General features: G+C 47.5%; 1 protein-coding gene and 1 long non-coding RNA gene across 8 annotated transcripts; one reads left to right on the plus strand and one right to left on the minus strand.

Annotated features, from left to right (window-relative positions):
• Positions 1 to 380: 380 nt before the first annotated feature.
• Positions 381 to 17,198, minus strand: MRPS18A (mitochondrial ribosomal protein S18A). Of its 7 annotated transcripts, none has more exons than XM_025418877.3 (6): positions 17,040 to 17,197; positions 9,263 to 9,294; positions 6,689 to 6,796; positions 3,807 to 4,028; positions 3,625 to 3,694; positions 381 to 686 (listed from the first exon to the last, which is right to left on the minus strand). In XM_025418877.3, the coding sequence occupies exons 1-6, from the start codon at positions 17,149 to 17,151 to the stop codon at positions 679 to 681; spliced, it is 552 nt and encodes a 183-aa protein (XP_025274662.3). In that variant the 5' UTR covers positions 17,152 to 17,197; the 3' UTR covers positions 381 to 678. The 7 variants fall into 7 exon arrangements, with proteins under 7 accessions (XP_025274662.3, XP_025274659.3, XP_048948538.1 ...); XM_025418874.3 differs by having other exon boundaries at positions 3,905 to 4,028; positions 17,040 to 17,196; XM_049092581.1 differs by having other exon boundaries at positions 617 to 2,807; positions 3,905 to 4,028; positions 17,040 to 17,198.
• On the plus strand, positions 4,025 to 5,047 carry LOC125752294 (uncharacterized). The gene is made up of 2 exons (XR_007401466.1): positions 4,025 to 4,359; positions 4,905 to 5,047. It is a non-coding gene; the product is annotated as an uncharacterized LOC125752294 (long non-coding RNA).
• Positions 17,199 to 25,794: the final 8,596 nt, after the last annotated feature.

Here is a 25,794-nt window from a genome sequence, read left to right on the forward strand (position 1 = left end):
TTCTGTCCTGCGGCTTCTCCACACCTCTGCCTCCATCTGGTGTCCAGGCTCTGAGGACAGGCCACTGTGCCAAGACCCAGCTCTAGAGCAACTGGTGGAGGGCTGGGATGTGCCACTGAGATGGTGGTGGGTGGAAATGGTTGGGGGAGGAGGGAACAGCCAGGAGTCCTTTGAGGAGGGCAGCCCAACTCACCTCCTCACAGCCCCCAAGCTGAAGAGCTTAAGGCTATCAACAACAGGAACCCATTTGGCCCAGAAACTTCTGGTGGCAGTCATATGGCCTATTACAAAAGATTAGGGACTCAATGCTCAAGAACTGGCTAGAAATGGGCTGAAGCCCCCTGTACTTCACAGGCAGTGAACACACACCAACAGCAGAGTCCATGAGCTTGGTTTATGACATTCCTTTGCAGACAACTCCTATCCCTCAGCACTGAGCATGGCCCAAGGCAGTCACAAGGCCACTGAGGGTCAGCCCACTGTCTGCTGTGCCTTCCCGAGGAGCTGGGACACCCTGGTGGGATGGGGAGCCCTGCCCCAGTCAGTGATACAGTATCAGAGGCCTTCTTGAGTAGGAGATGTTGTCTTTCAGGAGGGGCGACCCCACAGCCATGCGTACTTTGTTCCAGCGGTGGCCTTTATTATAGATGGGCTTGACTGAACGGGGAGACCAGCGGGTCAGGTACCTGTGGAGGGAGGGGAGGGAGGTGGCTATGAGGACTGGGGCCCATGCTGGAGCTGGGATGGGGGTGAGGGGGGTTTCCACATCTCCTTGAGCCAAAGCCTTTCAGCAGTTTCCCTCCTTGAGGAGCAGGGGCTTTTCCTGGGAGTAACGGCTGAGTGTGCCGTAAACAGATGGGCCGGGCCCTCATTGCCGCAAGCGTGTGTGGCCAGGGTCAGGCAGCCCAGGGCCACGCGCTCCCTTGATCTTTATGAGTTGTCAGTGTTTGTGTGTATACTTGCTGGGGGAGGAGGTGGAGAAAGAGGCTGCCCAGAAAGCAGATTATTCCTCTCTGGCCTCAGTCATGGGGAGAAGAGAGCTGATATAAGGCCTGGAGAGATCCTTCCCTCCTTCCCCACTTGGCTCACTCTGCCAAGGAGCTCCCCGGGGTGGCCCTAACTGGGGCAGGACCCCTGCCCCTCACCCAACCCATAAGGGGAGCCAAGGGTGAGGGCCCGTGGTACAGACCCCGCTTGGGAAGGTTCCTTGTAAGTAGGAGGGGGGTGGGGAAAGATGGCTGCCGCCCACAGTCCTTTGGCCTCCTTTGGGGATGGCCGGGGCCCTGACAGTTCCCGGAAAAGTGGCTCATGCCGGCTGGGACTGGGGTTTACTCCGTCCAGAATGAAACTCGGATCCTGTCCAGAGAGGCCCACCCTTCATCCTGAAAGCTCAGCCATGGCAAAGCCAGGCTCCTCCCCTGCCTCTATTCTAGGCTGGGGCTCAACCCAGCTGCCGCTAGAGACCCTCACATGAGAAACTTTTTCACTTAAAAAATTCATCACCTTGGTTGAGAATTTTTAGATAAAACTTTGAGAAAAACAAAACAAAAGACTGATTTATACATTTCAACTGAGCTCCCCTCCCCTGGACTTTGATTCTCTGCTCCTAGCTCCGTGCAAAGGCAACAGCTCTGAGAGGAGGTAAAAAAAAAAGCTGTGGGAAGCACTGGCCCACACACCACATATATTGTCAGGGTCAAGGCCCCCCACAGGGAGGCCTCTGTGCAGTGGGTGGGACCCACGGTGGGCGGTGCTGGGGCAACAGAAGAGTACAGCTGAAGGAAGGGGAACACCTGCAGGTCCCGGAGTTGACCATCTCCCTGATTTCAGAGGGGGTGGGTGAAGAGATGGAGTGTGGGAGCAGGCTCCCTAAAAGGAATGCTCACTCGGACCAAGGACCTCAGAAGATCCTGAAGCTGACCAGGTTTTCCAGAACTGCTGCCCTCAAGCCATTCCCTCCTGCCCTGGAGAGACCAGAGGGAAGGGAAGCAAGCTTCAGCTAGCCCTGGACCTGATGCTTTGCCACATGGAACAGAGAGCTGGCAGGCAGTGGGGGAGGTGCCTGGGTGACCTCCAGTTAGCTCTCTGGGGAACACACTTCACCTCTAGGAAGAACCAAGGCTCCTTTCTACCTCTCCTGAAGGCTCAGGGAAAGGAGGATGTGTGGCTCCCCAGCAGTGCCTGGGCCAGTGCATGGCAGCTCAAGGACCTCTGGATGGAATCATAAAGTCCCTTGTTGCAAGGGAATCAAACTCCTTCATAGCCAGGACTCCCCCTCCCCCCTAGAGCGGCCTTTTGCAACCCAAGAACCCCCACACATCATCAATCCTGTGTCACGTTAAAGGACACCGGATATATGGGAGGGAGCCTGGCCTTGCTTCAAAGGCCCGAGGGCAGGATAGATTGTGTCCTTAGGCCTGCTGCTGTCTCTTTACAAGTCAGACAGGAGGGTGGGCTCAACTTCCAAATGGTCCAGAGCAAAAGCGGGAAAGACAAGAAGAGGTTAATATACCCTGCTCCCTCGGGGCTGCTGGCAGATGGCCCAGCTAGCAATGTGGGAGGTACAGGTGGAGATGGGCACGAGGCCAGGGTGCTGGCGAGGTGTCAGTGAAGACCCAGCTCTGGCCCTGTACCCCCAGTCCAGCAATCCGGAGCTGGTTTTGCCTGGCCTCCCACCCTCCGAGCCTGCATTTTGTCTGGGACAGGCTTGGAGACTTGCTGTGGATGCGGTGTCCTGCTTTGCTTCAACCATCTCTGGTCCCCTACAGAGAGCAGTTACAGTAGCAGACTGAAGAGGGGAGGGGCTGCTGATGGGGGCAAAGAAGAAAGACCAAAATCAACTTTATAGATCTGGATCTAATCTCAACCAGGGGATTACAGATCTTGGAAGCTGTGAGTGTTGTAATGTAGGAGATGGGGGTGGGAAGGGAGCTCAGGACAGGATGGCTGTTTGAGAGACAGGAATCTGCTCCTACACCAGAGGGGGCCGCTCTGCTTCAGCTGAAAGGCAGGCTGATTGATTCCAGGGTCTAGGGGCAGTCCTTTCCTCTACAAAAGCTCGGGACCTCCCAGGCCGCCACGTGCAGCTATGCAGGTTAACTGTGCGACTCTAGGGAGTGCCAGGGAGGTTGAAGCTGTGCAGTGTACGAAGTGCACAGCTATATACGGTGGCCCTACCCCAGAGAGCCCTCCCATTTCTAAGGTCTCGCTTTGCCCTTTAATAACCCCAGTGCTGGGATACTGAAAAGTTTGTTAAAGTGCTCCGACATTCCCATAGCAACCCAGTATGATGTCATAAACAGGGGATTAGCACATTCTAATGCCCAAGCAGCAGATCTTCTTACCCTCGTTGCCCCTATGCTAAGTGCCGGGCTGGGAAGGGAAGAGGAGAGATGCTGAGGCCAGCAGGGGAGGCTCACAGAAGCATGCACAGGATCAACTGGAGCAGTGGTGGGGCTAATGGGGCTCGGTGCTCAGGCTGGGAGGGATGGAACACAAAGCCAAGGGAGCACTCTAGCTTTCCTGAGCTGTGGGCTGAGCTCCGGTAAATGGCTTCCCCGGCAGAATATGTGAGAGTGGAGGGGCTGCAGAATGCTCCAGGTGTTGACACCCAGGTTCACTTACCGATTGAGTTGGGGTTTGCTCTTTGGAACAAATCCTTCAGGAAGCTGAGGCCTGTGATTTGGGAAGAGTCCTGAGGGGAGACAAGAGCACATATGGGATGGTCTTGCAGCTCCCCCTGCAGCTCCTGGGGTGGGAGGCTGGCACTGGGGGGCGAGTCTAGTGGAGACTCCAGATGTCCGCACCTCTTCCTGGAGCTGGACAGGGGACGGCTGGCAAGGGGTGGCATGGGGGCATCGCACTGATAGCTCTCTGGCCTCTTTGCCCTGAGAGGACCCGCTACCTGCTCGGTGCGCCATCTTCACACACTCCTCAATCTTGCGGTGCTCTTCCTGGCATAGGCCTGTGATCCTTCGAGGCAGCATGCCTCCACGAGGCCGGATGAACTGACGGAGCAGCAGAACATCCTAGTGGAAATGGAAAACTGCAGACAGTCAGCTGGTGGGCATTTGATACAGGGCACCAGGGCCTCGTGGTCTACAGAGGAGGCTATCCTACCCCAGCACCCAAGGGGTAGAGGTCTCCCTCAGAAGCCAACTGGAGACCACACCCTCCACATAGAGCTTTGCACATTGCTCTACCTTTATGCTAACAAAACTTAAATCCCAAGTTGGTAAGATTTCCAACCCCATTACCAACCCCAAGGGCTTCCAGCATCTCCAGGAGAATTTGAGAGATCAGAGAACAGAAACTCTTCAAGAAGCATTAATCTTTCGAGCACCAGCAGCATCTTTCGAGGTAATGATCTGTTGTTCTCCTTGGGCGAGGTGAGGGCATGTCATAGATTTCCACACAAGGGGGAAAACCAGTACTGTTTTTACCCCAAAAGCCTACATATGCTATGGGCCAATACACACAGACAAGCCCCTCCACCTTCTGCTGTTCCCCTACAAACGCCAAGCAGCATATGAGCTGAGGAGTTGAGGATTGGGGCTGTGAAGTTAAGAGCCACATCTTCTAAGCCCCCTATGACCAGATGTGAATGGATCCTCGGGCTTCCTTTAGACCATCAGACTGCTCTGGACGAGTCAAGGGCACAAGGATAAACAGCCAAAATCAAGACAAGAGACCATTTCCCCTCCAACTTTCCTAGGGTGGCTGAGGGGGTTAAATAAGCCACTGCTTCCCCCAGGAGATGGGGGGGGGCCCGCCCACCTGAAGGCCTTGCATGCCAGTCTTCATGGTTCTATTCCACAAACGGATTTGCTGCCCTGGCAGGCACCTCACTGTATAACCGCAGATCTGTTTTATTTTATTTTATTATTATTATTATTTTTTCGCAGATCTGTTTTAATCACTGGACAGCTCCTGAAGGACCCAGGCCCCTAATTCCCACCCCTGTAATCTTTAGAATCTGGTGAAAAGAACTTGGATTGGATTATCCAGGACTAATAAACCGGGCCCACAGCCCCAGCCCCCCACTGTAGGCTGCCAAGCAAGCATACAGCTTTGTGTAGCCCAAGCTAACGGTGTCCTGAGTGGAAAGGAGTAAAAGGAAAACAACTTTAGCCTTTACCTCGGAGGGGATTGGATTTCGTCTGCTGGATAAACAAAGCCAAGTCCATTTCCTGGAAACGGCTGGTAGAAAGAGTGCCCCATGGTGGTTAGGCAGGTGTGGGCTGTACTTCCTCATCTTTAGCTGGGATTCTAAGTACAGCCATGAACCCGCTAACTTCTATGTCACAAGAAACTGTGAAAACTGCCTGGTGGCCTGCAGGCTTCCCATTACTCCAGGCCACCATGAGCAGAAGGGCCCAGAGCAGAGTGAAAGGAGCACCTCCCTCCCTGCCTGTGGCCTGGAGCCAAGGCTCCCAGCCCAGGAGATTAGTTGGGTCATTCTGTTCAGATCCCATGGGCATGTGGCCCCTCCTGCTCTCACCACCTGACCGGGATCTCTGCCCTTAGTCATCCCATTCCGCAGAGCGGTACAGGAACAACTTGCAGGTCAAATTGGCCCAGAACCTGAATCACCTGAAACCTAAAAATAGGGTGCTTAATGTCACCAATAGAACTCTGAAGGACAAGTATGGATTTCTCTAGGGCTGTGTCCTCCCCCAATCCCTATTTCTAGAGAGGATGGAGAGTCAGGAGAGCAGGCTCTGCCTGGGTTTTGTATCCTTGGGGTTTATGTCCTGGCACTAATAGTAACTGGTGAGCTGAGGCGAGTTCATCAACTTTTGCATGCCTCCAAGTTCCTCATCTGGAAAACAAGGATGAAAAAGGTACCTACACTTCATAGGGATATGGCGAAAACCAAGTGAATGAAAACCTGTAAATGCTCACAACAGTGCTTGACGCGGAGCCTGTACTCAATGGGGGTTATCCACTCTTATTCACCATTGTCATCTTTCTGTGGAGGAAACAGATCTAGAGGAGCTGGAGCAAACAGGAGTCTTTGTAGCTCCAATATGGAAGTATGGAAGGGGACAGTAATGTGTCCCCAGATAGACAGTGAGGACTCTTCAAATATACCCTCCTTATTAAAAAAGGAAAGCCAAAGCCAGATCTTGATTCCATCCCCTTGGGAACAGACCCTATAAGATGGGGTTACAGGGCCCTGGTGGTCTGAACTGCAAGTGACCAGACCATTATCTAAATTAGTGATTCTCAACCCTGGCTATGCTTTAGAATCCCCTGGGGACTTTAAAAACTAATGATGGGGTGCCTGAGTGGCTCAGTGGTCAGGTGTCTGCCTTTGGCTCAAGTTGTGATCCTGGGGTCCTGGGATCGAGTCCTGCATCAGGTTCCCTGCAGAAAGCCTGCTTCTCCCTCTACCTATGTTTCTGCTTCTCTCATGAATAAATAAAATCTTTAAAACAAACAAATAAAAAAACTAATGATGGCCTGGCTCCCCCCCACACCATATGCAGTCAATGTCTGCAGGTGAGGTCCAAGTATTATTTTAAAGCTCCTTCGGTAGCCAGAGTTGAGAGTCACTGGACAAAACACTTCTAGCTTTGGTGGGTCCATGAGATGTAGCAGTGGCTGGGGTGTGGGGATGCTGCTTAAGTGTACCAGAGACCACAGCTTCCACGACACGCAGAGCCAATGCCTGTGCACAGCTCACCTCATAGCTATACTTGTGCTTCAGGTTCCACCGGCAGATGGGGCACTGGCCAGATGGGTTAGGGGGATTTGGACTTTCCTTGGGAGTTCCTGTTAAACGTCCTTCGATCTAGGAGGAAGAAAAAGACAGCCAGTGAGGGAGAGGGCAGGTGGAGCTTCAAATCCTTGAGCAACCCCCCAAATGGTGAGATGCCAGGGAAAGTTCATTTCTGGGGGCCTTGTGGGAGTAGCTAATAGGTCTCCCCACCTGAACTGTGGCAGTGGTTCTGCAGCTACTGTATACCGGACCTCGCGGTGGCCAGAGACTTGATGTGGTAGCATGCAAGAGCAGGGCAATTAGAGTTCATGTTGGTGGCAAGAAGGGAAGGGTTTGCTGTATTAGCTGACTGCTACCTTCCCTTCCTCAAACAAAACAGCAGAACATTATGCTTCCTGCTCTGGGAAAAAGTAATAAATGCACATGGTAAAAAGTTTCAAACGGTGCAGGGATACACAGTTAAAAGGAAGTCTCCCTCCCACTGCACATATCCTTCTCAGAGGAAACTGCCCTTTCCAGCTTCATTTGACAGAGGTTGAGTCTATGCCAAGGGTTTTCAAACAGGCAGGGTTTCGGCCCCCAGGGAACACTGGACAATGTTGGAGACATTTTTGACTGATATAGTGGGGGGATGCAGTGCTCTGGGCATGTAGCAGGAAAGCTCCTAACCATGCTGCAAGGTCCAGGACAGCCCCCACAGCAAAGCCCTAGCCAGCCCCAAATGCCAACAGCGCCAAGGCTGAGAAAGCCGGCTCTATGCTATGCCTTTACAAGCAGGTATTATGTGCACTCCTGCTTCTTTTCTCTCGCTCTTTAAAACACACATGGGAAGATACATTCCCCTGCCCTCCTCCTTGCTTTTATCATTTTGGATGCCACCTTTCAAATACTGTGGAGGCCACGTGTGCAATGACCTCCACCACTGCTGCTGTATCCTGTGACACAGCCTTGGAATTACGAAGTGCAATAAGCCAAAGATCTAGGAGGCGGCTCTGGTTACAAGAGGGGGAGTTTGGAAAGCCTTGCTGATTGAGGGCATGGATTATGAGAGTAGGGTTGGGACAGGTCTGGGAGGCTTTGGGAAGGGAAGCAATACTGTTTCCTGGGGGAGAAAGCAGCAAAAGGGAAAGGGAGTTGGATGTGAGGCATGGCTGTGCAGGACACTGCTACTTAACTTTCTGCCAAAGCCACCACAGCCATGCCAGATAAGGAGAAATGCACCAGGGAAAATGTGGAGATACACAGTGGATCTTGGGAGGGGGTTATGGTGGGCCTGGTGGGGAGTGTGGGGGCAGGGCTAACATTTATCGACTCCCCACTCTATGCCAGGCTCTGTGATGATAATGGTTCACATGTATCAACTCATTTAATTCCCAAGACCTCGTGAAGAGGCATCATTTTATGGATGAAGAAAGTGAAACCCCAGAAAGTGAGCAATGGCTAGTTAGCCACGGTAGTGCGTCTCCATGGAGGAACGGATGGGCTTCCCTCCCCCAATGGGTCTCAAAGGACCATAATGTCTCCAAGTTCGTTTTTTTTTTTTCCAAGTTCGTTTTGTAAATAGGAAATTGACACCCCACCTGAAAAACACTCCATACTCAAAAGCCAAATATATTTTTCTCCACAAGCATGGAGTTTCTAGGGTGAATGCTTATTTTGGCTTTGAATAAAGGAACCAAAAGAGGTGCCTAAAGGGGATGGGGCCCCTCTAAAACCAACTGTTTTGAGGCTAAACAGTGAAAAGGCTAAGGAGTATTTTGGGGAAGACCCAAAGAGGAACCCTAAGGGCTTGTCCTGGGGATAAGATCGCTTTGGGGAGGACCAAGCTTGGCTGGCTGCCAGAAGGATTAAATCCCTGGTTGACATGGAAGTTACAGAGGCTTCTGGGAACTCAGTGGAGTGGCTGAGATTTCTTGGAAGCATGGAAGGCCATGTGAAAACAACATTGTCTTTTAGGGATTATAGGATAATCTAGGCCCCATGACTCCCTGAGGAAGGGAGGGGAGATGAGCCCTGACAAGGGAAAGGGGTGGGGGGAGTAGATGGATGAAGAATCATTCTTTCTTTTTAACCAACAGACAAGCCAGGGCGCCAGCTAGTGAGCCCAGGGCCCAGAGAGTATCACCTTTTAATGGCATCACTTAAGCAATAGCTTGGTCATTTTAGGCAGGAAAGAAAGGAGCTGAGATCCAGGCTCTTGGCCACGGGTCAACTTACTTGGGCTCTCTAGTCTCACCACTGCCTTGGTTTCCCTTTTGGAAAACTGATTTATCTCCACCAAAGGACGTATCAGTAAAGACCTCTAAGACTTTGTCACACAAAAGGCCACTTTAAACCAAAAATGGATGCCTCAGTCCAGGCACAGTGACTGTTTCTGATTCAACTACATGACAGCACACAGCTTGAAAAACATCGGACTATGGGATTTATGACAGAGGGAGCTGATCCTGACTCCAGGAGACCAGTTTCCGCCTCCCTCCGTCCCAGGCAGCTCCAAGCGTTAGAGAGGTGGTAAGTGGCCAATTCGATGATACTTACTATAGTCGTCTTCCCTTCTTGGATCTCCACCACTACAGAGATAAAGGGGAAAAATCAGGTCAGCCATTTAATAAGGAACAGAGAGTTTCAAATAACAGCTCAAATTCTACACATGCAGAAAATCGGAGCCTTTGGTCTGCACTCTCCCACGGTCCCCATCTGGAAAAGAAAGCATGAAGGGTTCACCTCCAAGTGCCAAGGCTCTATGCCCTTGAGGCCGGGCAAACCTAGATGCCCAAGTAATACCATCTCTCTGGGATTAAGGATCTCCCTGCTGTTTTTGTCTTTCTAAGCTGAGATTCATCTTGGTTCTAAACCAAGGAAATTGGCAAGACCCTGCTCTACCGTGGCAATAATGACCTTAGAGTTGGGGTGGGTGGGGGTGGAAGCATTTGAAAGACCTTCAAAGCACCTATTGCGTGTGTCCTTTCACAACGAGAATCAGACAAACATGGCTTCTGACCCTGAAGAATGTGCAGTCTCAGATACAGGACCAAACTAACACTGTTCCAGTGGCCCCTCTGCAGATAAGCAGCAAGACAACCTCACTCCCAGAACTTGGCCCGGGAAGCCATGCTAAAGCTCAAGGAGGCAGCTGTTTGAGTTCAATCTTCTGCCCTTCTCTACATGGCTCCTACAGGATTGCACTGTGCTATGTACATGGGACCGGGTGGTGGCAGAGGTGGGGCGAGGGGCTTGCAGATGCTGGCCCGGGATGAGTTTTCAGGAGAGCACTGCCACTGTAAATGGAGGGGGGGCTCCCTCAATTCTCCACCTGTTTAAGTCTGAGGCAGTCAGAGGAGAACTTGAGGGCAGGACAGGAAGTAACACACATCCGTCAAGCCATACATATTTCCTAGCTTACTTTTTAAAAAAAATATATTTTATTTATTTATTCATGATAGACATAGAGAGAGAGAGAGAGAGGCAGAGGCACAGGCAGAGGGAGAAGCAGGCTCCACACCGGGAGCCCGATGCGGGATTCGATCTCGGGACTCCAGGATCACGCCCCGGGCCAAAGGCAGGCGCTAAACCGCCGAGCCACCCAGGTATCCCCTTTCCTAGCTTACTTAACCAGGATGAAGAATGACAATTTCCATAACATTCAAAGGAAGAACCAAGCCAATGGCACATGTCTGGCAGATAGAGTCAAACAAAGGTCTTGGAGATTCCCCCTTGTTCTCCAGTTTGTTTGTTTTTTAATATTTTATTTATTCATGAGAGACACACACAAGGAGAAAGAGAGGTGCAGAGACACAGGCAGAGAGAGAGAAGCAGGCTCCATGCAGGAAGCCCAATGTGGGACTCGATCCCGGGTCTCCTGGACCACGCCATGGGCCAAAGGTGGTGCTAAACCGCTGAGCCACCAGGGCTGCCCCTCCAGTTTCTTTAGAAAGAAAGAAGCCACAGCCATTAGCATAGGAACTGGCACTTAGTAGATGCTCAATAAACATAGCTAGTATCACCAGAGCAAAACACTTGTCATGGTCCTCTTCGGACTGTTAACAGAAACTAGGGCCCCATAGCTAGACTGTAAACTGTCTAAATACTAAAACCGTATGTAAACAGCAGCTGGCTCCCACGATTAGTTTTACTCAGCTTTGGCTGAGGCAAGTCGTGCAGCTCAGGAAGAGCCTAAGGTTCTTGGGGCACCTGGATGACTCTTGGTTTCGGTTCCGGTCACGATCTCTCCCTACATCGGGGCTCCACACTGGGTGGGGAGTCTGCCGGAGATTCTTTCTCTCTCTCTCTACCACCCCTCCCCTCCACGCACTCTCCCTTTCTCTAAAAATAAAAAAATAAATCTTTAAAAAAAAAAAAAAGAACTTGAGGTTCTTAATGTTAAGAATCTAGTAAAAGTTATGGACCTTTTCCTGGAAACATGCTCATAAGCACACATACAACCAGACGTGTGTACCTGAATGGTAATGCTAGTTTTCTCTCCGTGGTAGTGATATGTGATTTTACTTTGTTCTTTATGCTTGTCTGTATTTTCTTAAGTCCTTAAAAATAAACATGTACTGCTTTTGCAATAAAAAATAAACAGTAGAAAGAGAGAAGGAGAATGTCTAAGAAAAAAGTGAGGCAATTCTAACCCAACTGGAGGCCCTAGGCAGGCAGCATCTGTGATCACTGAGCTCTGTGACCAACACCTAATTGGACACAGACTGCCTGGAATTGTCCCCCATTTGTTTTCTGGGCAAGGCCATTCATAAAGACTCATTACTCCAAAACAACCAACCTGAGAGCCTCTCAGTGTTCCAACTCCAGATACACAAAGGAGTACCAGGGCCAGAAAGGCCCTGAGGCTTTCTCCAGAACACTGTAGTTACGAATCAATTCAAAGACAAACTAGTTTTCTCCCTATAAAAGAAAATGCGTCACCTCACACACGGATCTACTTGTTCAGAACAGAGACCAGCCTAAACGGGATGTGGGTTAGACTCAGCCTGGCTGAGTCTGGAGGCCAGCATAGCTACAGGGGGGACAGTCACTGTCATGTGTCAACCTACAGACACGGGAGAGCAGAAGCAGGGCACAGCCCCAGCTCAGCAAGGCTTCCAGGTACCCCAGAAACTTTGCAAAAAACCAACTTGGGAGAGGGATTGAAGGCAACCAGATCTAAGTAGCAACAGGTGAGTAGAGATTTTTAAGAATCCTGGGAGGAAACAAAAGGAGAGAGACATTGCTGGTACCACTTGAGCCAGCAAGACAACGATGTCCTGAAACACAAAGCAGATAAACATGTGGTTCCCCTCTCCGTGGAGGCACTTGGGTCCTAACCATGAGGTAAACAAAGCTAACAAAACACACATCACTCCAGGCAAAGAACCAAACCCTGAAGTCATCCCATTGGCCCCTGGAAAAGAGATCAAAGCCTGTGGCCAGCTCGGCTGTTCCCTAGCTCCCCACACAGCAACTCTGAGCCAGTAAATCATCATACTATATGCCAGTGGGTAAAACAATAGGCAGATGGTTATCTACTACAGACAATTTGTCAAACCAGAAGGAATGACCTGAGAACTTGTGTTAAGATTGAGAGTGATCAGGGCGTTGTCTCAGCGCAGGGGCAGGAGTCCTGGCTGGAGCCTCAAGAAGCCCCCAGAAGATTTTAAGCCTCTGAAAACAGGAGATAGGAATCAAAATAGTATTGCTTTTCAGTGTGCATACAAAAACATGGCAAAACCAAACAAAATCTGAGATCCATTTTTGTCCCTGGCCTCCTCTCCATTCAAGATGGGGATGGCCATGAAAAGCTGGACTAAGAGATTTAGGCATCAACAGACTTGTTTAGAAAAAGATGGAATCAGGAGCACCTGGGTGGCTCAACTGGTTAAGCATCTGCCTTCAGCTCAGGTTGTGATCCCTGGGTCCTGGGATGGAGCCCTGCATCTGGCTCCCTACTTGGCGGGGAGTCTGCTTCTCCCTCTCCCTCTGCTCTCTCTCTCTCTCTCAAATAAATGAAGGAAGAAGAAGAAGAAGAAAGAAGAAAGAAGAAAGAAGAAAGAAGAAAGAAGAAAGAAGAAGGAATCACCCTTGTGTTCTGAGACATGGCAATATGAAGTAAACTAAGAAAGACATGAAGCAGTTTTCTAAACTGGAGTTAGGGGCTAAATCTTCTAAGAAAGGCACTTCTCATACACATCAAATAATCCATCCTACATAAGACAACACATTTACTGAGCACCCATGGAGGGTATAGCCTGGCTCCATCTATTGTAGAGAGGTACAACAGAATAGTCTTCCTAGAAGAGAAAAGGGAAAGAAACCAAGTATGGGAGCCTCACTATGATAAAAGGCCAGGCCTCGTAAAGAGGTCCTTTGAGTACTTCAATAAATACTTAGGATGGAGTCCAAGATAACTGAATCATAACGGTCTAGAGCAAACAGTGCTGGGGTGAGACTGTAGTGAACGCAGAAAGACCTCGATGGCCACATAAACACAGACACAGTGAACTGCAGCAGAATCAAGACCCAACTGTTTAGTAAAAGAGGAAGGGAGGGCACATGAATGATGTCGAGGGCACTGCCGTAGAAAGTACCCGGAGGCTAAGTCCTTCTTGAGCTGGAAACCAAGTCCCAAGCAGAGTAGGACAGAATGGAGTCACTGATAGCTAAAAGGTGGCACTCACAAGTCTGAGGGTAGGATCAGGGAGCAGTGTGTGTTTGGGATGTGTGACTGCGCTTCTGGCCATTGAAGACTTTTCTCAAACTCCTTTTCCACTCCCTTCTGTTTGTTTTTAACTCTTTTTTTTTTTTTCATGTTTTTAATTCTATTACTAAAGTTTTCTCATTCTCTAATCACCTCACCATTCTTTTCCCTTGGGCCTCTGAGGGACTGTCCCTCTGCACTAGGCTTCACTGTCCTTTTTCCACTAGCAGGTGACTCCGGACTATGTCCCTGTACGCCTTTAAATCCCCCAAATCATACACTCCTCTCTCAAAGCTTTTAGCTCTCGGGCTGCCCATTCTGCCACACGCATCCTTGTCTGAAATCCTAGGTCCTCCAGGAAGCTCCTGAGCTAACTGGAGAAGATGAAAAAAATTCCCTTCAGCCTTTAATCACTTCAACGCATTCTGCACAAGCTTCTGATAGATCATTATCATTAATTCAGAGAGTCATATGTGTTTATTTTTGTTTTAAATACATTTCCTTCCCAAGAGTAATGAGGCAGGAATGAGCTCTAATACAGTCTTTCCTATAAAAAAAAGCACTAAACGATCTTCATCAAGTTAACTGATGAGAGCTTTCAGGAGGGAGAACCACAGGGCAGCCCTTCCATGGAGTACCATGGCAGTATTAGTGGTGGATAATGAAGAATGCTGGCTCTACTTCCAAGGCCACCACTTACTAGCTAGGTGATCCTGAGCAACTACTGAACTCCTCTGGGCCAGATTTCCTCTTGTGGAAAAATGTCAGTAATACCCACCTTTAAAAATTGTTGAGAAGATTGAATAATATATGTGGAAAACCTAGCACAGTGTTTGCACCAGGCATAGAGTAAACCACCATTTTTGTCTCTTCCTTCATTTTTGTTCCTTCCACTATCGTTCTTGCCTTTGTCCTTCTTATAAAACTTTAGACCAGGCTTTCTCAACAGCAGCACAACTGATATTTCAGGCCAGGTGGTCCTTTTGGGGGCCGGGAGGTGGTATCCTATGCACTGTTAAGTTGTTTAGCAGCATCCCTGGCCTCTACCCACCAGATGCCAGGAGTACCGGTCGTGACAATCAAAAATGCTTCCAGACATTGCCAATGTTCCTAGGGGACAAAACTGCCCTCAACAGAGAACCTGAGAGTCTCTACAGGTAAGAGCATGGAATGCTGGTGCTAATAAACTATGACTAAGTTTTTTTTTTTTTAAAGACTATTTATTTATTAATGAGAAACACACAAAGAGAGAGGCAGAGACACAGGCAGAGGGAGAAGCAGGCTCCATCAGGGAGCCTGACGTGGGACTCGATCCCAGGTCTCCAGGATCACACCCTGGACTGAAGGCGGCGCTAAACGCTGAGCCACCCCGGCTGCCCCAACTCTGACTAAAATTAAGTAGTACTATTTGATATTCCAAAAGGTTGGATGGTTGAATATTTTCAGCAAAACACCCAGCTTCCTGTCCATAGCTTTAAACTATGTGTGTATGGTATTATTTAATGTGTCAAATACACTAAATGGGACCACTCAAAATGAACCATATATGGAATATTTCATACCTGACACATAACAGGTAGTATATCAAGACAAAGTTTTTTTCACTTAAAGGCTTTGAAGACAGGTGTTTCTCAAGCAGAATAAAGAATACAGTAGTGGCTTCATGTAAGATCACATCGATTCAATTATTTAGCTTTTAAGTAACAGAAGAGTTACAAACCCAGGTATATATGGAAAGAAGTTCAAAGACCCATCTGATTATACAGTCCATCATTTCACAAAACCCTTCAACTGAAAAAAATTCGAATCTCAAAAACCCTTTTGTAAACAAACAAAAAACTATTCCTGTTGCCCATCCACTGGTAACATAGCAAAGAACTGTTTTTCAACTCTGAATTTCACAATGGATATGTAAATTACAGTTATTAGAGCTTGATACTTAGTAGAAACCCTCAAAAATGTTATGGGTATATGCCTATTTTGCAGCATGGGTATAGATGAAACATTTTACCATGTCCTTTCTGCCACCAGCATGATCTCTGGGAACCTTCCTCATTAATGGATTAGTTTATCTAATATTAACCAGGCAGGGGATCCCTGGATGGCTCAGCGGTTTGGTGCCTGCCTTTGGCCCAGGGTGTGGTCCTGGAGACGGGGGATGGAGTCCCGCATCGGGCTCCCTGCGTGGAGCCTGCTTCTCCCTCTGCCTGTGTCTCTGCCTCTCTCTCTCTCTCTGTCTCCCATGAATAAATAAATAAATAAATAATATTAAAAAAAAAAAACCAGGCAATATCTGGATTTTATTGTTCTTTCTAGGATAAGTTCCATCTTCCTTTCATAGCTAAATTCTTCTAACATACCTATTTCCCTTTCTTCATGAAAGATCTCTTTGGTTTTCCCAAATTAGGACCCTGCCCTCACTTCCCCCTGAAGCTGCAAGATGGAGGCTGAGCCCAGCTGGCTGGGGCCTGGCCTTCCAGGAGCCCTGTGGACACTGCTGTTTGAAAGCTAAAACAGCTCTCTTTCTGAGACAAATCCAACAGACTTCTCATTAGGTTCTTCTCTTTAGACTTTTCTGCTCCCTCTGACAACAATGATCACCTTTTTCCTCTCCTCTCTCGATACCACTCTGCTTTAAAGGTTACTCTGGCCAATACCTTGCCAGAATCTTAAAAACGAACACACACTTCTTTTGCACATCACTCATTCTTTCTGGCTTCCAGCAGTGCACAAAGGAAGGCTATATCCTGATAGGCTTTTTCATTCTTTGCCAGATTCTATCCTTTTATAAGCCTGTTCAAGATACATTCCCCTCGTTATAACTTCCAACTGGGTTTGTTTCTGGTAAGCAAATCTCCCTATTTAATCATGTAAATACCTAACTTGCACTTATTGGAGTGTATACATACCATCTCATTAGGACCTAACTTCTTAGAAAAGGGGCTGTATTTTCCCTTTTTCCAGAATCCCTTGACAGTTTGAAGTACAGTACTTGGTCTGGAATAAGCTTCCCAGTTCAAGGCTAGAATCAGGCCGCCTTTCCAGGCTTATGATTAATGGAAAGGAGAACCACCATCCAGCATCCGTCTGTTTCAGTCGTTCGATGTCTTCTCCACATTAGCTTCCATCTCTCTGGGAGACTGGCTGCCCGGGCAGAAAAGAGCCGCCATCAGGGCACAGCATTTTCAGATGAAAAACTGGAAAGGGAGGCTCTGGGGAGGACAGCCAAATGTCCTTCCTTTATGGCCCAGGGATTTTTTTTTTTTTCCCCTAACGAAGGATGCGGCAGCTAGGAGAATACGGAAAGCAAAACTAACACGCAGACCTCTACCAAAGACTTTTCCGAATCCTGGGACACGTTTCGTCCAGCCCCTGTTAACTAAGGAGGACTTTCTTTCCGTCCTTCCCCGCCCCCACCAGTGAGAACACTCACGAGGGGTGCAAAGTCTGGTTAATAGCCTCAGGGTCTGGAAAGTGCTTTCGAGCACCTCCACAGCGCCAGCATCTCTCGCGTTTCAGAACCGCGCGAAGGAAAGGGAGGGAGGAGCGCACAGGGGTTGGGAAAAGGAACCTCCACGGCTTTCTTTTCTCAACCCTGGGAGGTAGTCGGGACCTAGGACTCACCTTCTCTGAACCCCCGAGCTGGAGGCCGAGCCCAACTGCTCGCCCTCGGGCCAGCCAGGAGCCGCCGGAACAGCCGTCCGCAGGTGTCCACCAGCACATTGACGGCCGCCATCTTAAAAACCAACGGTGACCTCTTGTGCACTTCCGCTTCCGGAACGGCGCGCGCAGCCGCAGTGGTGAGCAGGAAGTGTGCGACTGTGGGCTTCTTGGGGGAACCCTCTTGCGCTTCCATTTCCCTAGGTTTTCAGGCTAAGCTTAGAGGTTTTGGTGTCAAGCGCGTGCTTGGTTCCGAGGATCTAGGGCAGGTGTTCTAGCTCCCGTCTGCCGGTCCTTGAAGTGTCAGGTCGCTTTCGTTCCCACACAGGCTTCCTTTGTAAAATCACTTACACTACTCCTGTTTACTTAAAAGCTTTTTCTTGAGCCCAGATGTGGGTTTTCTGCTTCCTGTGGCTAAGGCTAGGCCTGGACAGTAGAGGTTGAATTGACTAGGGCTCGGGTTATGGAATGTCAAGTATCACGCAGACCTGGGATAAAACTAATTCCTACCTTCACCAATCTCCGCCCCCCCTTCACCCCCCAAACATACACTTGCCTTTCTTTTTTCAAGATTTTATTTATTTATTCATGAGAGACAGAGAGAGAGAGGCAGAGAGGTAGGCAGAGGGAGGAGCAGGCTCCCTGCAGGGAGCTGAATGCAGGACTCCACTCCATGACCCCTGGATTATGACCTGAGCCAAAGGCAGCTGCTCAACCTCTGCACCACCTAGGTGTCCCCACACACTTGCCTTTCATTCTCCTATACCTAACACTTCCCTCTGGCCCCAGGGCCTTTGCATATGTATTTCCTCTACCTGCTCTTTGACCACCTGTTAAACTCCTACTTATTTCTCAGAGCTCAGCTCAAAATTCACTTCCACATTAGGGTCTTCCTTAACCTCCCTGTTACTGAATCTCAGCACCAAATAACTCTCCATTTTAGTACTTGGCATAATTGTGGTTTTACATCTATTTGTATAATATGTGTCTCTCCACCAGACTGTAAGTTCCACAAAGGTAGAGATACTGTTTTTTGTTGACTTATATCTCCAGCAGTTAACACAGAGCTGACACATAAGTGCAATATATAGTTGTTGAATGAATGAGTAGAATCTTTTATAGGGTTGTTGTGAAGATTAGATAAGACCTAAGTGCTCAGTAAACAAAAGCTAATTAATAAGGCAGTTACTGAGGTGGCCCTTGTGCTAGGTACTTTTCATAAGTTTGAGGTACTTTAATAATCAGAAGCTTAGGGATCCCTGGGTGGCGCAGCGGTTTAGCACCTGCCTTTGGCCCAGGGTGCGATCCTGGAGACCCGGGATCGAATCCCACATCGGGCTCCCGGTGCATGGAGCCTGTTTCTCCCTCTGCCTGTGTCTCTGCCTCTCTCGCTCTCTCTGTGTGACTATCATAAATAAATAAAAATTAAAAAAAAATAATCAGAAGCTTATAGTACTCAAAAGAGAACAACTGCCTGGTTTTCCCTCTTTTGGATTTGCAGGACTTATAGCATACTCCCCTAGAGCTCCATAAAAAATGTACACAACTCATTTCTTCCACCTGGTGGATAGGATATTCTTTTCCATCCTCCATAATAAATTTGAAAGGGGATTCTCTAGTTACTGTACTCTGACTCATAGATGAGAAAATCAGGCCCATTAAATGGCAGAGCATGTTTCCTGATAAAGGGGAAGGAAGGAGCTCATCTTCCAGCTACAACTGTCACCCTGGGGGACTAGGGAGATGCAGAACTGCTGTTCCATGGGGAGCTTGAGGGATACCACCATAGACAAGAACAGTAGAAATGTGGCATCGGGTTACCGAACAACATTGCATTCAGTAAAGGCAGATCCTGGAGAGAGAGGTCAGTCTGGGTGAATGAAACAGACACATGAATTAGTAAAGGAGACAGTTTGGATGGGGTATTTTTCGAGATGTCCTGACCAGGATCAAGAAAGCCTTGGCTTTCCCTATAGCCTCCACTTTCCTTCTGTATGAGGACTGTGAGTCCTTCCTGCTTGTACCATATCCCATGTTTCTTTACGAGCCCCCAGCTACTGGTGATCCTGTAGCAACCAGAGCAGTAAGGGAGCCTCTACCCAGAGCTTATTTTGGATACAGTGAGCTGAAGTATTCAAGTGCCAACCCTGCCTTCTATTCCTGACTTAATATAATCAAATTTTATTTTGAAAAACAGCTTGCATTTTATACAGTGATGAGTAATGTGATTATTGTAGAACAAATAGAACAATAAAGTAAAAAGAAAATATCATCCATAATCCAGAGATAAACATTATTTACATTTAGCAAAATGAAATAATACTGAAATAATACTTTATTTTGTAATATCTTATTTTTCTGAACCTGTTTATTTTTTTTTTAATTTTTATTTATTTATGATAGTCACAGAGAGAGAGAGAGGCAGAGACACAGGAGGAGGGAGAAGCAGGCTCCATGCACCGGGAGCCTGATGTGGGACTCGATCCCGGGTCTCCAGGATCGCGCCCTGGGCCAAAGGCAGGCGCCAAACCGCTGCGCCACCCAGGGATCCCCTGAACCTGTTTATTATTAGTCCCTACATGAAAAAAATTCTTTGAGACCAGATTTTGCTATGGAGATTAGCCTTAATTATTTTTAAAATAAAGAATAACCTATATAAAAAAGTACACAAATTGTCAGTGTGCAGCTTGATAAATTTTCACAAAGGGAATACATTATCCACACCAACAAGTTGAACATTAATAGCAGTTCAGAAGACCCCCTGATGTTCCCTTCCAGACACTATCCCCTCTTCAAAGATAATCATTATCCTAACTTTTGGCATCACAAATCACTTTTTCCTGCACTTGAACTTTGTGTAGATAGAATCTTACATACCATGTACTCTTGTGTCTGCTTTCATCTACTCATCAACAACATGTTTGTGAGATTCACCCATATTGTTATGTATACTTGTCATTTATTCATTCTCATTGCTATATAATGTTCCACTGTGGTTATACTACAACTTATCCTTTCTTTTTTAATAGGATTTGGAAGCTTTCCAGTTGGGTCTTTTACAAATTGTGCTGTGATGAACACTCTTCTGGTATGATTTTTGGTGAACACAAGAACAAATGTCTCTCAGGAATATATCTAACAGTGGAACTGTTGGATCACAGATACTGAAAAACAGTATATTCTGGTACCAATTGTATATAAGCATTCTAGTTGCTCCACATCCTTATCAATATTTGATATCTTTTGTAATTTTCATCTTGGCCATTCTGGTGAATATGTCATAGGATTTCATTATATATTTAATTTACATTTCTCTGATGCCTAATAAAAATGAGTCATTTTTCATATGTTTGTAAGCCATTTAGAGATTTTCTTTTTTTAAAAAAAGATTTTATTTATTTATTCATGAGAGACACACACAGAGAGAGAGAGAGAGAGGCAGAGACACAGGCAGAGGGAGAAGCAGGCTCCATGCAGGGAGCCTGACATGGGACTTGATCCTGGGTCTCCAGGATCACACCCTGGGCTAAAGGTGGCACTAAACCACTGAGTCACCGGGGACTGCCCCATTTAGACATTTTCTTCTGTAAAATGTCTGTTCAAGTCTTTGACCCATTTTATATTTGGTTGCCTGTATTTTTATTACTGCTTTGTAGAAGTTCTTTATATATTCTGGATATTTGTCTTTTGTTGGATATAAGTACTGCAAATGTCATCTCCCTCTCTGAGTTGCCTTCTATAGTATATTTTTTGATGAGTAGTACTTTCAATTTTTTAATACAGTGTAATTTATCAGTTTTTTCTTTTGTGGTTGCCATTTTTGGCATTTTAAGTAGGCTCTATGGTCAACTTGGGACTTGAACTCATGACCCTAAAATTGAGAATCACACACTCTACCAACTGAGCCAGCCAGGTGCCTCTGTGATTGCTTTCTTTCTTTTTTATTTTTTAAGATTTTATTTATTTATTCATGTGAGACACACACAGAGAGAGAGGCAGAAGGAGAAACAGGCTCCATGCAGGGAGCCTGACATGGGACTCGATCCAGATCTCCAGGATCATGGCCTGGGCTGAAGGCAGCACTAAACCGCTGAACCACCCAGGCTGCCCTGCCTCTGTGATTTCTTATTTAAATTTGTTTTCTCTTCAAAATCATGAGGATGTTCTCTTATGTTTTCTTCCAAAAACTGTATTGTTTTACCTTTTACATTAGATCAAAACTCACCTGGAATTGTTTTATTATATGGTCTGAGATTGAGATTAAGATTCATTTTTTTCATAGTGATATTTATTTATTCATTTTTTAAAATGATTTTATTTATTTGACAGAGAAAAAGCACAGCAGGGGGAATGACAGGCAAAGGGAGAGGGAGAAGCAGGTGCCCCACAAGCAGGGAGTCTGGTGACATGGGCTCGATCCCAGGACCCTGGGATCATGACCCAAGCCAAAGGCAGATGCTTCACCAACTGAGCCACCCAGGCGCCCCAACCCATAGCGATATTTAACTGACCTGGCACCATTTATTAAAAGGATCACACATTCTTCCATTGCATTTTATCTGGTGTAAATCTGTTTCTGGAATTTCTCTTTGGTCTTTTTTTCTGTCCTTTAGCATTATTTTAAATGGCTATATGCTATTTCATTGTCTGGAAGTGTCATAACTTACTTGGCCAATCCCTGGTTGTTAGGAATTTACCTCAAACATATTTTCTAAGACCTATCTCCCTACTCCAAGAATAGCATCTTCTATTTATTTCATCAGTGAGTCTTAATACTCCTCTCCCCATTTGGGTGTACTGTGGAATTTTTTAAAAAGAATTTATTTATTTATTTATTTATTTATTTATTTATTTGAAAAAAAGAGAGAGAGAGAGAGAAAGAGAACGAACATGTGGGGAGGAGCAGAGAGGGGAGGAAGAGAGAGAATTTGGAGCAGACCCTCAGCTGAGCGCAAAGCCAGACTCTAGGCTTGAAGCTTGATCCCACAACCCTGAAATCATGACTGGGCCAAAGCCAAGAGTCTGATGCTAAACTAACTGAGCCACCTAGGTGCCCCTTGATTTTTTTAAAAAGATTGTATTTATTTATTCATGAGAGACAGAGAGAGAGAGGCAGAGACATAGGCAGAGGGAGAAGCAGGCTCGCTGCAGGGATCCCCATGTGGGACTCGATCCCAGAATCCAGGATCACTCCCTGAGCTGGAGGCAGACACTCAACCACTGAACCACCCAGGCGTCCCTTTTTTAAAAAAATAAACCAGGCAGCCCTGGTGGCTCAGTGGTTTAGTGCTGCTTCAGCCCAGGGCCTGATCCTGGAGACCCGGAATCGAGTCCCATGTCGGGCTCCCTGCATGGAGCCTGCTTCTCCCTCTGCCTGTGTCTCTGCCTCTCTCTCTGTGTGTGTGTCTCTCATTAATAAATACAATCTTAAAAAAAAAAAAAAAAAAAACCTGTGAAGGGCACCTCAGTGGCTCAGTTGGTTAAGCATCTTCCTTGGGCTCAGGTCCCATGTCGTCGGGCTCCCTGCTCAGTGGGAAGCTTGCTTCTCCCTTTCCCTGTGTCCTTCCCCCTGTTTGTGCTTTCTCTCTCTCTCTCTCTCTCTCTGTCAAATAAATAAAATATTTTTTAAAAAGTAAAGTAAAAGTACTGAGACTAAGAAGGAGCAAGCGCCCTTCTCTGGGGGCTGCAGAATGGTAGCTGCTATGCAAAACCAGAGTGTCTGAGGCTGTTGGCTAGTCACCCTCATGCCTAGGGCAAGCTGTTTGCAGCTGCAGTAGCAATCCTGGAACCTGGAGAGCAGCAGTGACCCTGGATGCTCGGATATGAGACAAGGGAGGTGGTAAACCGGCCACTCCTTAGCCTGACAAAATTTCCTATCTGCTCCTTCTTCAGAGCAACCCAGCCCCCTTGCTTCCACCCCATTTGCCAGGGAAATCATCCTTCTTTTGTCCGTTACTTGTCCTGGATCCTATATCTTAAATCTGGAGATAATTCAAGTCCCAAGTAAACTGTCCTAATGAAGATGTTCAGGGAAACATTCACAAGGGATGAGAAGCAGAAATGCTCATTTTTTTTCCAAGAGAAACTTAAACTGGCAGCAGAGATGATCTGGTCTAGACACTTGCCGCCAGTCACCAGGCCAGCCAGATGGGGCCAGAACAAAGGCAAGAGCTGGGAAGCCACGGGCGGGTCAGCCTATCCATGGCTTCGGGGCAGAGGAAGCTCTGGTCCCAGCTGTGGATGGAGATGCTCTTCCAGCCTTCCTCCCACCTCGCCCAGGAAGAATGGGTGGGAGCCAAGAGCCACACAGATGTTCCCTGTGAATGACAGGAGCAGTGAAAAGGCACGGGAAGGTGGGGAGAGCTGATCTAGTAGAGATCAAGATGGGAGGGGTCTGCAAGAGAAGCCAAGGGAAAGGGCCGACAGAGTGAATGACTGTCATGTTTGCTTTCTCCTAATTAATGTGGTTTCCTTACAAACCCCTGCTGATTCCCAGCTGGTTGACTCAACCATAACAACACGTGGCCTGCCCTGCCCAGGCCAGGAGCCCAGGCTGTGAGCCTCCCAAGAAGGGTCTGGTTTCATTTGCAGCAGCCACCCCTCCTCCCCAACCGGCTTTGTGCGGATGAGGGAAGGGACAGCCCCTCACCAGAGAGCATGAGAGGTTGGGGGACAGCCAGATACTGCTTGCTTTGGGCTCACCTGAGTGCTCACCTGTGTTTCCCATGACCTTTAAAAAAGGGCGGTTTCTTGCTCTCTGGGCGGCTGCCTCCAAACAGGTATGAATAGGGGTGGGTGAGGAAACCTTGGGCAGGGAACCCCTTGCTTGGTGGTGGCCTTTCTACAGGCATGCTCTGTTTGACTCAATGGTCCTACAAACAACTCAGCTGTGTCTAGAGTCCTGGGAAATTCAATGTGTTCCATCAGTTTTTCAGTGCTTCTCTTTCTCAATGGGACTTTTATCCTGTCCAAGTTATTCATCTCATCCTCTCATTTGTTCAAGGATTAGTGTGGCCTGCAAGTATCAACTGAGTAGCTACTACGTGTCTTTTGTAAACAAATGATTACAGGCTCCAGGGGATACTCTCCAGGGGTGGAAGCTCTTGTCTGACAAAGAAACATTTTGTGAACTGGATGATTGCCCTGGGATCTATTTGCTTCCTTTCCCCTCCCCCACGTTAAAAAACCCATTTTTTATTAGTCAAATAAAACATGTTCAGAAAAAGCACATGCAACTTAAATGTACTATATAACAGATTAATTTAAGGCAAAACGGATTCGTTTCTATGCTGGATCACTAGGGCATGCTGCTGCCTTAAAACAGCTGGGGGGGCAGGGGATATGAAAGAAAGTGGAATCAGTGAAAGCAGCTTTAGAGGTGTTTAGGACCCCAGAACCCTTCTGAAAAGTGAGGCCAGTGGAAGGAGGCTCCAGACAAAACTGCTGAAGGAGAGAAAGCCTGCTGTGCCCTTTGTATGTATTCCCTGGGCATAGGCTGGAATCCTCTCCCAGTGAGTGCACCCTACTAGGGACTCCCAGAGCTCAGCTGGCATTAGCTCACTTCAGCTTCAGCCAATGGTTGGGGCTAGTGAGACCTGCTCAACTCTGTGTCCTCGAAATTGAAGCAATCTCAGCTGTGGCTGGACCTTTGTGCAGAGAGCGCCCCTTCAGAAGGGGTCTTTACATCCCCAATCGGCTTAGGAACTTGTTGGATTTCTTTCTCTGGGTGCCTGAGTTCAATTCTTGCATACGGAGGAGATTTTTACCTTTTAGAGCACTTTGGAACTCTTGGCAGATTTTTGCTAGTAGGTACAAAATGGTGCCCTGGGCAGATGCTGCCTCCTGCTCACACATGGGAACACATACAAAAGCAAAAGGGAAGAGTTGCAGCCTGAAAATGAGGCTCCGCTCTACCTGCTGGCCACCTTAAGTCAGTTACACTCTCTGGGCCTCAGTTTCCCCCTCAGTAAGGAGGCCTATCTGGTTCTAGAATTCTGATTCCATACAGACACAGAGCGAGAGAGGTCAGTCCTTAGCTTCCTCCTGCCTACTCTGCTCCCATTCAGAGATCTCACTCACTTATTTTTTTTTTTTGGTATATTTTTTTTATTGGAGTTCAATTTGCCAACATATAAGACCCAGTGCTCATCCCGCCAACTGCCTCCCTCAGTGCCTGTCACCCAGTCACCCCATCCCCCTGCCCACCTCCCCTTCCACTACCCCTTGTTCCTTTCCCAGAGTTAGGAGTCTCTCATGTTTTGTCACCCTCTCTGATTTTTCCCACTCATTTTCTCTCCTTTCCCCTATCATCCTTTTCACTACTTTTTGTATTCCTCGTATGAGTAAAACTATATAAAGATTGTCCTTCTCTGATTGACTTCACTCAGCATAATACCTTCCAGTTCTATCCACCTCGAAGCAAATGATGGGTATTCGTCATCTGTAATGGCTAAGTAATACTCCATTGTATATATAAACCACATCTTCTTTATCCACTCATCTTTTGATGGACACCGAGGCTCCTTCCACAGTTTGGCTATTGTGGACATTGCTGCTGTAAACATTGGGGTGCAGGTGTCTTGGCTTTTCACTGCATCTGTATCTTTGGGGTAAATCCCCAGTAGTGTAATTGGTGGGTCATAGGGTAGCTCTATTTTTAACTCTTTGAGGACCCTTTTTGAACTTGGCCACAGCAACTTCTTCCAAGATATATCTATGA

This window comes from Canis lupus, chromosome 12 (genome assembly GCF_003254725.2).
Source record: "Canis lupus dingo isolate Sandy chromosome 12, ASM325472v2, whole genome shotgun sequence".
Lineage (NCBI taxonomy): Eukaryota > Metazoa > Chordata > Mammalia > Carnivora > Canidae > Canis > Canis lupus.

What these genes read in the sequence shown, in the direction of transcription:
- MRPS18A (XM_049092581.1), bottom strand. Translation starts at nt 17,151, where the DNA reads ATGGCGGCCGTCAATGTGCTGGTGGACACCTGCGGACGGCTGTTCCGG. An exon ending in AGCACAAGTATAGCTATGAG is followed by an intron (nt 4,029 to 6,688) that starts GTGAGCTGTGCA and finishes CATTTCCACTAG; the next exon opens with GATGTTCTGCTGCTCCGTCA. An exon ending in GAAGATGGCGCACCGAGCAG is followed by an intron (nt 3,695 to 3,904) that starts GTAGCGGGTCCT and finishes GTCTCCCCTCAG; the next exon opens with GACTCTTCCCAAATCACAGG.